At 38.9% G+C, this 15,339-nt stretch overlaps 1 protein-coding gene across 1 annotated transcript in view; it reads left to right on the top strand.

Annotated features, from left to right (window-relative positions):
• The window catches only part of LOC143292124 (glutamine--fructose-6-phosphate aminotransferase [isomerizing] 2-like), a 59,010-nt gene extending 45,716 nt beyond the window's left edge, over positions 1-13,294 (top strand). The window contains exons 14-20 of the mRNA XM_076602313.1: positions 1,586-1,700; positions 3,545-3,672; positions 5,397-5,525; positions 7,139-7,177; positions 9,950-10,111; positions 12,193-12,278; positions 12,745-13,294. Of these exons, the coding sequence (XP_076458428.1) occupies positions 1,586-1,700; positions 3,545-3,672; positions 5,397-5,525; positions 7,139-7,177; positions 9,950-10,111; positions 12,193-12,237 (618 nt within the window). The 3' untranslated portion in view covers positions 12,238-12,278; positions 12,745-13,294. The remainder of the gene's footprint in view (positions 1-1,585; positions 1,701-3,544; positions 3,673-5,396; positions 5,526-7,138; positions 7,178-9,949; positions 10,112-12,192; positions 12,279-12,744) is intronic.
• Positions 13,295-15,339: the final 2,045 nt, after the last annotated feature.

Below are 15,339 nucleotides of genomic sequence, written 5' to 3'. Positions count from 1 at the left end.
TTACAGGATCTTTAACGTGCGTATTTGATCTTCTGCTTGCATATACACACGAAGGGGGTTCAGGCACTAGCAGGTCTGCACATATGTTGACCTGGGAGATCGTAAAAATCTCCACCCTTTACCCACCAGGCGCCATCACCGTGATTCGAACCTGGGACCCTCAGATTGACAGTCCAATGCTTTAACCACTCGGCTATTGCGCCCGTCAGGTGTGGGTTCGAATCCCTCTCTCACCCTGTGTCCCAAGTTTGACTGGAGAAATCAAACTGAGCGTCGAGTCCTCAGGATAAGATGATAAACCGAGGTCCCATGTGCAGCACACACGCTTGGCGCACTGGAAAAGAACCTATGGTGACAAAAATTGTTGTCCTCATGCAAAACTCAGTAAAAAGAAATCCACTCTGATAGGTACACAAATATATGCATGCACTCACAAGGCATGATTAACTGACTCCGGACGATGGAACGCTATAGCGGTTTCGACAGTTACAATTTTTTCCACATTTTCCTCATGGGGTAGCATAACAATCGCAGCTACATCAGGCATTGCGAATGTGTCAAGGGTCAAATGGAAAGTTTCTTCATGAAATTTCCTAACAACACACTCCACAGCGAGCCCGCGCGTTCAGGACCCCACACAACAAGCTAATCTGCATACGTATCGAAAAAGGCGTCGTAGGTGATACAAGGAGAAATTTTTGGAGCAAACTAGATCATGACAGTGTCTTTTACTGCTGCTGAAGTGATTGAAATGCTTCAAACTGAAGGTTTTGACATCGATGAGGATGATGAAGACGTTGAATAAAGCATCTGCAGTGAAGAAAGCTACCGGCAAGTAGGTACTGACAGTGATTCAGCTTGTGAGATCAGTGAAGAGGGAGGGGGGTGGGCGTTCACACAACGTGAAGAGAGAGGTCAGTGGGTCAAGTACAGGGAGTTTCATTCAGTTACTTTATGTTATGTATTTTTTGTGAATTTTTTTTTCCTAACCCTAACAAATGGGCCTTCTGTAGGGAAAAGCAAGGGAGAGAACTATTCGTCCGGAGGAGGGAGGAATTTTCTTTAATGTCCCGTCACACATATCGGTGATTGAAGACATTTTGTTAAAGTATTTATGAATACATCTGAGTATTATCGGTTAGAAGGGGTGGGAGATGTGGATGAATGGAGGGTTGGGAGAAACTGGGCAAATGAGGGTAAAAATGTGGGTGAAATTTAGAAGAAAAACAAACAAACAAAAAAAAAGCAACCTCTAAATACAGTTACAGGAAATTACTTAAAGGACTTCGTAAAAGAGAAGTCGTTAAACTGACAAGCGAAACAACTGATAATGAATGCAAAAAGTCAAAAACATCAACGCTCTCGGTCACTTGTGAAGACACACTTTCGTGTACAAAAGGCTTCATCAAGCTACAGTAAAAAATTATATGCTATATATTCGTCCGGAGCGAGATAAGCGCATTGGGTTATGCAGCTGTGTGGCATCTGCCTAGAACAGTGTGGTGAAGAGTATACGGGTTTGTCGAAACGCGGTGGCGCCTCCTTGAGAAACTGAAACTGATGAAAACTGTTGTGTCGGTGACAGGCCTACACGAGTCAGTTCATCTCGCTGGTGATGTTCGGCTTGATGTTCTGCGAGGATCGCATCTCCATGCAGGGCAGGCGTCAGGAGATCATCCAGGGACTGAAGAACCTGCCAGGTTAGATAAATATCGGCAGTAATTTTTTTCTTTCTTTTTTTTTTTTTTTTTTTTTTCTTTTTTTTTGTTTTTGACTCACTTGTGTAAACAAAGTGAGTCTATGTTTTAACCCGGTGTTCGGTTGTCTCTGTGTGTGTGTGTGTGTGTGTCCGTGGTAAACTTTAACATTGACATTTTCTCTGCAAATACTTAGTCAGCTGACACCAAATTAGGCATAAAAATAGGAAAAAATTCAGTTCTTTCCAGTCATCATGTTTAAAACAATATTGCACCTCTGGGATGGGCACAAAAAAATTAAAAAATGAAGCCTAATTGTATGCAAACTGCATTTACTGTTATATTTATATTTTTTGTATTCTCTAAACTTGGCACTTTGATCTGATATTCTGACCCAGCAACAAGAGCAGTCATTATTATCATTTTTGTTCAAACAGGAACTTTTTTTGCTAAGCATGGAAGTTTTATTTATTTTGCAAACGTTTTGGTGCAGATAGTAAAAAAGGGAAATTACTCTGTAATTAATGCTAGGGGACCTAATTCGAATCTGGTTAGGACTTTTTTTTCTTTTTTCTTTTTTTTTTTTTTTAACGCGAAGCTTTATAATAACAAATACAGAACACATTTTAACGATTATATATATATATATATTTTTTAAGTGTATCACAAGTGAGTCTTGAAGGCCTTGCCTCTCTTTTTTTTTTCTTTTTCATTTTTTGTTGTTGTTGTTACTATCCCACCCATCTGCACCATTTCAGTGGCATTACTTACATGCTGCTCATTCTGAACGTGCCTCCCCCCTCCCTACCCCCCCTCCCACCCCCCCCTCGTACCCCTCCCACCCCGTCCCGCATCCCCCCCCCCCCCACCCCCCTAAGCACAGACACATTCTGGGTTCGTCCTTTGCAGTCCCATCATTGTTTTTTTTTGTGTGTGTGTGTTTTTGTGTGTGTGTGTGTGTGTGTGTGTGTTTTGTATGTGTGTGAGTGTATATGCATTCTTATATTTTGTCATATTTTTGCAGAGTTTGTGTGCCTGTGTGTGTGTCTCTGTGTGTTCAAACGTGTTTTTCTCTGCCTATCAGAGCAAATCAAGGAGGTGTTTTGTGTGTGTGTTTTTTGTGGGGTTTTTTGTTTTGTGTGTGTGTGTGTGTTCAGACGTGTTTTTTTCTCTCCCTGCAGAGCAAATCAAGAAGTGTTTTTTTGTGTGTTTTTTTTGTTTTTTTGTTTTTGTGTGTATGTGTGTGTTCAAACGTGTTTTTCTCTGCCTGTCAGAGCAAATCAAGGAGGTTTATTGTGTGTGTGTTTTTTTGTGTGTATGTATGTATGTATGTGTGTGTTCAGACATGTTTTTCTCTCCCTGCAGAGGAAATCAAGGAGGGTTTTTTGTGGGTTTGTGTGTGTGTGTGTGTGTGTTCAAATGTGTTTCTTCTCTCACTGCAGAGCAAATCAAGGAGGGTTTTTTTGTTGTTGTTTTTTTTTTTGTGTGTGTGTGTGTGTGTTCAGACGTGCTTTTTGTCTCCCTGCAGAGCAAATCAAGGAGGTTTGTGTGTGTGTGTGTGTGTGTGTGTGTGTGTGTGTGTTCATATGTGTTTTTTCTCTCCCTGCAGAGCAAATCAAGGAGGGTTTTTTGTTGTTGTTGGTTTTTGTGTGTGTGTGTGTGTGTGTGTGTGTGTGTGTGTATGTGTGTTCAAACGTGTTTTTCTCTGCCCCTGTCAGAGCAAATCAAGGAGGGGTTTTTGTGTGTTTTGTGTGTGTGTGTGTGTGTGTGTGTGTGTTTGTGTGTGTTTTGTGTGTGTGTGTGTGTGTGTGTGTTATCAGACGTGTTTTTCTCTCTGTCCCTGTCAGAGCAAATCAAGGAGGTGCTGAAGATCGATGACCAGATCCATGCTCTGGCCCAGGAACTGTACCAGCAGAAGTCCCTCCTGGTGATGGGCCGTGGCTACAACTACGCCACCTGCCTGGAAGGGGCACTGGTAGGGATATATATATATATTTTTCTTTAATGTGTGTGTGTGTGTGTGTGTGTGTGTGTGAGCTTGGGAAATCCTCAACAGATCAGCTATTTTCAGAAGAGCAGTTGATTTCAGTGGGGGGAAAAAAAAGATTTACAGGAAAAAAAATTGGTGAGTGAGTTTTATTTTCTTCCAGTCCATGTCAAGCCCACTTCAGGGTTTTTTATTTTTTATTTATTTTTTTTTTAATTTTTTTTAAAATAAATTTTAAGCCCAGTTCAGATTTTCAACTATATCATGATGTCACTTTTGCTTCAGCTGCCATCTTGTAATTTTCAAACGGCAAGCATGTCTGGTTGTCGAGAGTGGTGAATCATGGTGACATTTTCGATGAAGAAAGCATTGCAAAGTAATAGAGTTGGGAATGGTTGTCAAAAACTGTAATTGGACCGCCCCTCCACCCCCCCCCCTCCCCCCCCCCCCTCCTCCCCCCGCACCCCCCCTGTACCCCACCAGGGGCCTAAGGCAGCACCTGAACCCCGGCCAATTTTCAGAGGAAACTCATGGATAATTCCCCCCCCCCCACCTGGTGTGTGTGTGTGTGTGTGTGTTGTTGTTGTTGATGTTGTTATTGTGTGTGTGTGTGTGTGTGTTGTTGTTGATGTTGTTGTTGTTATTGTGTGTGTGTGTGTGTGTGTGTGTGTGTGTTGTTGTTGTTGATGTTGATGTTCTTGTTGTTATTGTGTGTGTGCGTGTGTGTGTGCATGTGTGTGGTGTGTCTGTGTATGTATGTGTGTGTGGTATGTGTGTGTGTGAGAGAGAGAGAGAGAGAGATCTTCAGTTCAATGTCTATTTGCTAGAAGTGTTATTAGATGGAATGTGTGTGTGTGTGTGTGTGTGTGTGTGTACTGCTGGCTAGCATATATCAGAGACGTGACATAAGCTTACAGCTGGGCTAGCAGCAATGTTTGAGCTGTCTGTTTCATGAATGCTGTCTCCATTACAATGGGAATTTACATACAACGTAATCTTTTGTGAAGGACTATAACTGTCAGACTAGGAGGAACACTGCACTTGCTCTAAGAGCTAGCTGCAGCCTTGGGTGCTAGCTGGCCTTTGGTGATTATCCGTGTACTAGAAAGAAAAAAAAAAGCCCTCCTTTTTTTCTTTTTCTTTTTGTTTTCTTGATAATAATTAAAGCACTTTGAGCTCGATTTGAGAAAAAAAAGTTTATTATTATCATTATTGTTATTATTACTATTATTATCATTATCTTCTTCTTCTGATTCTGATTCTACTTCTGATTCTTCTTATTTTTATTATTCATTCATTATTATAATTATGATTGTTATTGTGTTGATGATGATGATGATGATGATGATGATTATCACCACCACCATCATCACCACCATCATTATCATTATTATCATGATGATGATGATGATGATGATGATCATCATTATTATTATTATCATCACCATCATTATTGTTATTGCTATGATCATCATTATCAGTATTATTGTTGTTGTTGTTATTGTTGTTAGCAGCAGCAGCAGTAGTAGTAGTAGTAGTAGTAGTAGTAGTAGTAGTATCATTATTACTATCATCATCATCATCATAATCATCGTCATCATCATTAGTAGTAGTAGTAGTCTTATTATTATTATTATTATCATGACCATCATCATCATCATCATCATCATCATCATCATCGTTATAATAACTTTGTGTCAAACTGTACACAGAAAATCAAGGAGCTGACCTACATGCACTCGGAAGGCATCCTGGCCGGGGAGCTGAAGCACGGCCCTCTGGCACTGGTGGACAAGGCCATGCCCGTCCTCATGATGGTCACCCGCGACAAAGTCTTCACCGTCAGTGGCCTTCTTCTGCTTCTGTTTCTTCTTCTTCTTCTGTTTCTGTTTCTTCTTCTTCTTCTTCTTCAGCTTTTCTTTCATCTTCTTCTTCTTCTTCTTTGGCTTCTCTTTCGTCTTTTTCTTCTTCTTCTTCTTCTTCAGCTTCTTCTTCTTCTTCAGTTTCTTCTTCTTCTTCTTCTTCTTCTTCTTCTTCTTCTTCTTCTTCGGCTTCAATTTCGTCTTTTTCTTCTTCTTCTTCTTCTTCGGCTTCTCTTTCGTCTTTTTTTTTTTTCTTCTTCTTCTTCTTCTTCTTCTTCTTCTTCTTTTTCAGCTTCTTCTTCTTCTTCTTCTTCTTCTTCTCTTTCTTCTTCTTCTTCTGCTTCTCTTTCTTCTTCTGCTTTTTCTTCTTCTTCTTTCTTCTCCTTCTTCTGTTTCTCTTTCTTCTTCTGCTTGTTCTTCTTTTTCTTCTTCTTCTTTCTTCTTCTTCTTCTGCTTCTTCTTCTTCTTTTTGAGCCTCTCCTCTTCCTCCTTTTTCGTCTTCTACTTCATCTTCTTATTCTCCTGCTGTTGTTTCTTCTTGCTTTTCTTTCTTTCCTTGTTGGTGTTGATATTGGTTTTCCTTCTTCTTCTTCTGCATCTTCATCTTCTTCTCCTCCTCCTCCTCTCCTCCTTCTCCTCCTCCTTCTTCTTCTTCTTCTTCTTGCTCTTCTTGATTTTCCTGTTGGTGTTGTTGATGTTGGTGGTGGTGGTGGTGGTGGTGTTGTTGTTTATGGTGTGCATGCATACATACTAACATGGTATCAAAACAATTGTTATTGTTTGTGGAATATTCCAGTCATTCTTCTCATCCATTGTTTTATTTTTGTTTTTGAATTTTTGAATTTTTTTTTTTTAACGTTTTGTGTCATGAAATAGGGAGAATTGTAAAAAGGCCTTTATTTTGCCTAATTCTTTACCCATTAAAGATTCAATCAATCAGTCAGTCCTCTCCTTATTCTTCCTCTTCTCCTCCACCTCCTCCTTCTCCTCACTTTCTTTGTTTTTTTCACCTCCCATGTTCTCTTGTACGTATGAGTGGGCTTTTACTTAATGCACAACCCATGATATTGAATGATGTTTAGTATTTTTGTATTTTGTATTTCTTTTTATCACAACAGATTTCTCTTTGTGAAATTCGGGCTGCTCTCCCCATGGAGAGCGCGTCACTACACAACAGCACCACCCATTTTTTGGTATTTTTCCCTGCGTGCAGTTTTATTTGTTTTTCTTATCGAAGTGGATTTTTCTACAGAATTTTGCCAGAACAACCCTATTGTTTTTTTTACGTGCGCTAAGTGCATGCTGCATACGGGACCTTGGTTTATCGTCTCATCCGAATGACTAGGATCCAGACCACCACTCAAGGTCTAGTGGAGGGGGAGAAAATATCAGCGGCTGAGGCGTGATTTGAACCAGCGCGATCAGATTCTCTCGCTTCCGAGGCGGACGCGTTACCTCTAGGCCATCACTCCATGATGGTTGATGATGATTGCATTTTTTGTCAGTGGTTTAGCTTCATGCTTTGTTTGTGTTCACAATTTTTTAAATAATTTTTTTATGGTTACCTATTGTTGTTGTTTTTCTTTTTTCAGAAATGTATGAATGCACTGCAGCAAGTCAAAGCCAGACATGTAAGTTTGTTTCTCTTTTTGTCTCTCTGTCTCCCTCCCTCCCCACACCCCAGCCTTCTCCCTCTCTCCCTTCTGATATATGTACACACACACACACACACACACACACATATATATATATATATAGAGAGAGAGAGAGAGAGAGAGAGATGGAGATATATATATATATATATATATATATATATATATATATATTACATCATGGGTGGTTTGGTTGAGGTGGCACCCCGGGAAGGTACTCTAGTGCGAACAAATAGAACTGTCTGAGGCCACCCAGAGAAACTACAGGTCCCCCCTGCTCCCACACACCGACTCCCACAGGCACTCCCTTCTTCCCTTCAGCTGTCCGCCTGTGGAAGCAGATTCCAGACCATATCGCCTCAGCCATTTAGACTCAGTCTTTCAAGATTTAGAACTGAGGCCTGGCTGCGAGCCTCAGGCTCAGTATAGCTACAGGATTCCAGATTCAAGATGATTTTTTTCATATAGGCCAAGGCCCCTAATGAAGGGGTGTGTGAACAGACTACAATGAAAAACAAAGAAAAACAACAACAAAAAAAAACAACAATAAAAAACAACTCACATAGTACAATATACATAGAAAACTCGATATAACATAAGTTCCAAATGAAAACTAGCCTAGCTACGAAACAGTGTTTTCATGACGTAATAGTTTCTGAGACTTTGAAAGCTTTATATAAATACAATACAAGTATAGCTACAGGACAGTTGTGTGTGTGGGTTTTTTTTTGGTTTTTTTGTTGTTGTTGTTTTTTTATGTTGTTTTTTGACTGATGTTGTGTGGGGCCTGGGTTTCCCAGGCTGAACTAGGGGGCTTAACGGTTGCACACAGACATCAGTCTCCTAGAGTGCACCCCCCTATTGTGGATTGTTGCCCTGTATAGGGATTACCACAGGATTACAGACAAGACAAGACAAGACATGCGCACACAGACACACACACACACACACACACACACACACTGTTCTGTCTGCATGTTGTTGTTGTTGTTGTTTCTGACAGTCCCCTCCTGGTAATATTTAAAATGTTTGCTGGACTCCTTCACTCTCATGCACAGGTGGTGACATTGTAAACCCTGACATTGTAAAACTTCGGTTTATCGTCTCATCCGAAAGACTAGCGTCCAGACCACCACTCAAGGTCTAGTGGAGGGGGAGAAAATATCGGCGGCTGAGCCGTGATTCGAACCAGCGCGCTCAGATTCTCTCGCTTCCTAGGCGGACGCGTTACCTCTAGGCCATCACTCCACATGGGGATTTGTGTGTGTGTTGGAATGGGAATGGGATTGTGTGTGTGTTTATGTGTGTGTATGCGTGTGTGTGTGTGTGTGTTCTTTTGTGTATGTGTGTTTGTGTTCATGTGTGTGTGTGTGTGTATGTGTGTGTGAGAGAGAGAGAGAGAAAGCGATAACGATAATGATCTTTTATTCAGATTAAGGCCAAGAGAGAGAGAGAGAGAGAGAGAGAGAGAAACATGTATTGATCCTATTCATGCATGGCTAGTAAGTAGAAGAGTATCATGGTATTGCTAAAATGAAATAGATTTTTTAAAAAGAAAGATAAAAACAAAACAAAAAAACCCACAAAACCCCCAGAAAACTGCTAATGATCACTTCTTCCCCCCAAAACCAGGAAACTGAAAGAAAGGGAAAACTTTTCCATATACCACGACCCCTGTTGGTTTTAACTCTCTCCATACGAACGGCGAAAGAGACGACGTTAACAGCGTTTCACCCCAATTGCCATCATCAAAATATTGCAAGCGGAAGGCTCTTATACTAAAGACGTGAATGTTGACAAAGAATACCACAATTCTGACGACGGAAGCTAAAGGTTGAGTCATTCAGACACCCACTGGACATCCAAAGGGTCTGTGTAGAGGAGAAGAGAGGACTGGCCGTACTGAGTGAGTTAACCACTTTGATTTGCACACATTATGCTCAAGACTCAATGCCGCATGAATACATGTTTTGTTGTTGTCATCATCGTCATCAGCGTCAGCATCAGCATCATCGTATGTTTCTTTTTCTTCCTCTTCTTCGTATCATTATTATTATTATCATGATTATTGACTCACTTGTGTAAACAAAGTGAGTCTGTGTTTTAACCCGGTGTTCGGTTGTCTGTGTGTGTGTGTGTGTGTGTGTCCGTGGTAAACTTTAACATTGACATTTTCTCTGCAAATTCTTTGTCAGTTGACACCAAATTAGGCATAAAAATAGGAAAAATTCAGTTCTTTCCAGTCATCTTGCTTAAAACAATATTGCACCTCTGGGATGGGCACAAAAAAAAAAAAAAAAATGAAGCCTATTTATATGCAGACTGCATTTACTGTTGGGTTTTTTTTTTGGTTTTTTTTTTTGTGTGTTCTCTAAACTTGGCACTTTGATCTGATATTCTGACCCAACAAGAAGATCAGTCATTATTATCATTTTTTGTTCAAACAGGAACTTCTTTTGCTAAGCATGGAAGTTTTATTTATTTTGCAAACGTTTTGGTGTAGATAGTAAAAAAGGGAAATTACTCTGTAATTAATGCTAGGGGACTTAATTCAAATCTGGTTAGGACTTTTTTTTTTCTTTTTTTCTTTTTTTGTAACGCGAAGCTTTATAATAACAAATACAGAACACATTTTAACGATTAGATTTTTTTTTTTTTTAAAGTGTATCACAAGTGAGTCTTGAAGGCCTTGCCTCTCTTGTTATTATTGTTGTCATGGTGATCATCGCTAATTGACGTGCCTTGTTGCAGGGTCGCCCCATCGTGATCTGCAACAAGGGAGACGAGGAGACGCAGCAGTTTGCCTACAGCTACCTGGCGGTGCCGCACACGGTGGACTGTCTGCAGGGCATCCTGTCCGTCATCCCCATGCAGCTCCTCTCCTTCCACATCGCCGTGCTCCGTGGATATGATGTGAGTTCTTCTTCTTCTTCTTGTTCTTCTCCTCCTCCTCCTCCTTTCCGTTCCACAAACGTCATCGATTTGCTGATGACTCTGTCATGGTTTATGTATACTGGGTATTTTTGTGTCTCCACAGGAGAAAGGGCAAGACTGAGATTTGTATTTGTATTTGTATTTGTATTTCTTTTTATCACAGCAGATTTCTCTGTGTGAAATTCAGGCTGCTCTCCCCAGGGAGAGCACGTCGCTATACTACAGCGCCACCCAATTTTTTTGTATTTTTTTCCTGCGTGCAGTTTTATTTGTTTTTCCTATGGAAGTGGATTTTTCTACAGAATTTTGCCAGGAACAACCCTTTTGTTGCCGTGGGTTCTTTTACGTGCGCTAAGTGCATGCTGCACACGGGACCTCGGGTTATCGTCTCATCCGAATGACTAGCGTCCAGACCACCACTCAGGGTCTAGTGGAGGGGAGAAAATATCGGCGGCTGAGCCGTGATTCGAACCAGCGCGCTCAGATTCTCTCTCGCTTCCTAGGCGGACGCGTTACCTCTAGGCCATCACTCCACTTCAAACCCAAGGATTCAAACCCAAATCCTCATGGACACTGATCTGGCAGATGAGATACTTTTCAGAGTGGATTTCTTCTTCAGAATTTTGCCACAGGGCAACACTTATGTCGCTATGTGTTCTTTTTCAGTCAGACATGTCAGTCCTGCTATTGTCAATTGCGACGCAACAGTTCCATTCAGAAATATCTGTCCACCAACGCAACATCTAGATTTGTCGTTTCTCTCATTCACTCTCGCCTTTTTTGTTTTAAAAGATATTTGGAGAAAGTGTTTCTTTCACGGCATCCCGGCAATGGAACTCTTTGCCACTTAACGTTCACCACATCAGATCAAAACAGACTTTCATGAATAATACATACTTACTCAAAATTCTACTTTAATTCCTATTTTTGACTCACTTGTGTAAACAAAGTGAGTCTATGTTTTAACCCGGTGTTCGGTTGTCTCTGTGTGTGTGTGTCTGTGTCTGTGTGTCCGTGGTAAACTTTAACATTGACATTTTCTCTGCAAATACTTTGTCAGTTGACACCAAATTAGGCATAAAAATAGGAAAAATTCAGTTCTTTCCAGTCATCTTGTTTAAAACAATATTGCACCTCTGGGATGGGCACAAAAAAATAAAAAATGGAGCCTAATTATATGCAGACTGCATATACTGTTATATTTATATTTTTTGTATTCTCTAAATTTGACACTTTGATCTGATATTCTGACCCAACAACAAGAGCAGTCATTATTATCATTTTTTGTTCAAACAGGAACTTCTTTTGCTAAGCGTGGAAGTTTTATTTATTTTGCAAACGTTTTGGTGCAGATAGTAAAAAAGGGAAATTACTCTGTAATTAATGCTAGGGGAATTAATTTGCTTTAAACTGATCTTTCTCATCTTAAACATTACATTTTGAAATTATACTCAATACATAAAAAGCTTCGATTTTTTTTTTTTTTTTTTTTTTTTTGTGTATCACAAGTGAGTCTTGAAGGCCTTGCCTCTCTTGTTTTCCTTGTTGTAATTACGAGTAATGATCTGCATGTTGGATATTGTTTTGTATATGCTCTATGTGACAGAGTGGGGAAGTGTGGCTGAATTATTACTCCATATGTTTATAGTATATTTGAAATTGGTTACCTTCATGAGAAATGTCTGTGGTGTTTTATTTTACTGAAGCAGATGAATTTTATGTCATGTGTACAATGTTGGTTCATAAAAATTTTACTGTTCTTTTTTTTTTTTATCTCTGAGTCTTGGTGTTGTTTTTAGCTTTTAGGTGGATTCATCAGTGGTGTGTGTGTGTGTGTGTGTGTGTGTGTGTGTGTGTGTGTGTGTGTGTGTTATGTACCTTTTTTGTGCAGTGAATGACGTGTGGGTACGAATCATTTTATCTCATTTCTGTTAGTATACCTTTGAAATGTTGATATCTATTTCTACTGTAAAGCGCAGTGAGCCTGCTCTTGAAAGCGGGGAACCGCACTATATAAGCCTCCATATTATTTATTTATCATATTATTATTCTACTTCCAGGTGGATTGTCCGAGGAATCTGGCAAAGAGTGTCACTGTTGAGTGAAGCTGACCTTGACCTTGAACTCTGCCATCAAAGCTCAAGATGTATGTTGACCAGTTTTCTGTAAGACATAGATTTGTAGTCGAAATAGCACAGGTGTTGCCACTTTGGATTGTGTTCATGAATGCGATACTGGTCAATGCAGAGCATCTTTGGATATGTTCAGTGTGCTTATTGAAATAGATATACATATAAACAATTATGTTTGGCAGTAATATGAATTCTACAATATCCACCTTGAATTTTCTAGTTGTTTGTTCTTTTTGTTGGTTTTTGTTTGTTTGTTTTCTTGCTTACTTTTTTTTTTTTTAATACAAATTTTGAGATCTTTATATGCAGTCAGGTGCAAAACTGCAGAACACACATATGCACATACACATACATACAAACAAACCCACACAGTCACACACATCTGCACGCACACACACACACACACACACACACACACAGATGAATAAAAAGAAAAACTGATTCCCATTTCATTATTATCTGGGTTTTTTCTTTTTCCAGATGGAGGCGGGCCAATACATACACCTCGCACAGATCAGCACTACAGAAAAGAAAAAAAAAGAAATAACAAGAAAAAAAAAAAGAATACACTTTGGTGGATCTGACCAAGGACTGTGATGCACATTTAGACGATGTCTCGCAAAACTTAATTTTCTCTTCTTTCGATATCTCTTTGATCCGTGATTAGTCAGCAACATGGTCTTTTTTGTCTTTTGCACATTCAGAATACCATCTTTACTTAAAGGGGTGGACTTTTCTTTTCTGGCTTTTTTTTTTCTGATGAATTGGGTTCTGTTTGGAGAAAAAACAATGGTTATGTTGTTGTTATTTTTTTATGGAGCATGTCATTTTCTTATATTGGATTATCTCTACGCATTTATGGGAAGTTTGAATGCAAAGGTTTTTTTTAAAATTTTCTCTGAATTCTTTTTGTACATGATTCGAATTTCAGTTTGCATTTTGTTTGTTCCTTGGTCTTTTTAATGTTTTGTTATTTTTTTATTTTTTTAAAAATTTTTTTGTAACTGCTGCTGTGATGGAGCAGTCATAGTTGAATTCATTGCATAAATAAAGAACCGAAAATAAAAGAAGAAAAGGAAGCATTGATCACACACACACACACACACACAAAAAAGAAAGAAAAATATGAAGGCTGTTCACTGCGTTCGACAATATGCAGTGAATTACTAAATGCATATCGCAAGCCACACACCCTCTATTTGAATTAGTATTCTTTTATTTTCATCACATTAACTGCTATAGTCAGTTAACAGATGTCGGTTTGGGCATATGGTTGTTGCGTCTTTGGGAAAATTTTTTAGTTAACAGATGTCGGTTTCGGCATATAGGTTGTTGCGTCTTTGGGAAAGAAGCTTTATTCTGATTGTCGTAACTCCACCCAGGCGTGAATGGAAACCTGACTTCTGTCTGGGAAGTTTGCAGTGTCGGGAGAAGAGGAACGGACTGTGTTATTTAAACCAAGCCCTCAGCACGGTGGATATGAATTCACTGCCCTAATGGCCATAAAAAGTGAATGGGACCTTTATTTATTTATGTTTTTTTTGTGGGTTTTTTTAACCAGTCAATTGAAGATCTTTTTATCACAGTTTGCATGTTGTGGGGGATGGGGGGAGGGGGGGGGATAAAGTGATTTTTTTTTTTCTCGTTGCTAGTGCTTTTATAGTCCTGTAAATGTTCTGTGTGTCAGGGTTTTTTGATGATATTTGTATTGTGGCTGCTGTTGCCAATGAAAGTGCAGAAATAGACCCCTTTTCTCTCTCTCTCTTTCTGTCTGTCTCTCCCTCTCCCTCTCTGTCTCTCATTCTCTTACTCTCTCTTTCTCTCTCTGTCCTGCTCCATTTCTGTCTTTGTCCGTCTCTCTCTTTTTTTTTCTCTTTTCTTTCACTTCTCTATTGACATGTTTGTTGCCTGTCAGAATGACAGACAGTATAAACTGTTATTTGGTTACAGGGTTTTGTTAAAGAAAAAGGGAGGAGCTCCAAATCAATTGGCATTTAAAGTTGACTGTCTTTTTTTTTCTTTGTTATTTCATTCTTTACTTTAACCCTTTCCTATATGAAAGTTGAAACAATTTGTTGTATGGTTTTATTGTTGTTGTGGTTCTTTTGTTTGTACGGGGGTCTTTTTTTCTGTACTTTTGATTCAGAACATTGTTATATAAGCAGAAAACAGTTGACTTTTGCCAAATTTTACCGAGCCCCTAAAAGACTCGTGTGTTTTATGTGTTCTGATTTTTTTTTTCTTTCTTTGTGATTCATTGTGGTACACAGGGACATACAGATTGAGGGTATTCATTTATGTTTCATTTTGTGGTTACTTTGGTTGCTATACATGTATAATCTTTATTTATCTGATTGTGGGATGTAATGTTTGTATGTGTATCAGGTGTCTGTCTTTTGCTTGTAAGATATGATAATACAAATGATAATGCTAATGATTTGTTTTTATAATGATGCAGAAGAGCATCTACATGGTTGTAGGTAAAGCAATTATGTTTATGTTTAAAGACAAAAATATCAGCAATCATGTGGATAAAGCTAAAGCTGTTATGTTGAAGTTGAAAATATAGAGTAATCATGAACATGAAATTTCACAGGACAAAAAAAAATCTTGAATGCACAGCCTTGACAAAAGTGTGGTGTATGCTTGAGACAATGTGTAACTTTGAATTAAATCTCTTTTTTTCTCATTTTTAAACATATATATTTTTTTTGTGATCATCACAACAGCTTTCACCAGATTATGGTAAGCTATCTTCTAGCTGGCGTCACAAAATGAAAAACAAAAAAACATGATTGTTTCAACTTGACAATCTTGAACTTATCAGATTTTTGTTGTTGTTGTCTTTTTGAAAGAAGCTATTCCTTGCAGTATTAAATGTCTTTTTTTTTTTCTTTTTCTTTTATTTATTTATTTTATTTTATTTTATTTTTTGGTGGAACAATCTCAGTGCACTTCCCTGCACATTTTGATAAGCATGTCATCTTCACCTGGTCGTAATCCCTCCTATGGGCAGGGCAATACAGATGCACTTCCCTGCACATTTTGATAAGCATGTCATCTTCACCTGATGTA

Source organism: Babylonia areolata, chromosome 18 (assembly GCF_041734735.1).
Source record: "Babylonia areolata isolate BAREFJ2019XMU chromosome 18, ASM4173473v1, whole genome shotgun sequence".
Taxonomy (NCBI): domain Eukaryota; kingdom Metazoa; phylum Mollusca; class Gastropoda; order Neogastropoda; family Buccinidae; genus Babylonia; species Babylonia areolata.
The sequence above is the reverse complement of the archived record's forward strand: the minus strand, read 5'-3'. Positions and strand labels throughout refer to the sequence as shown.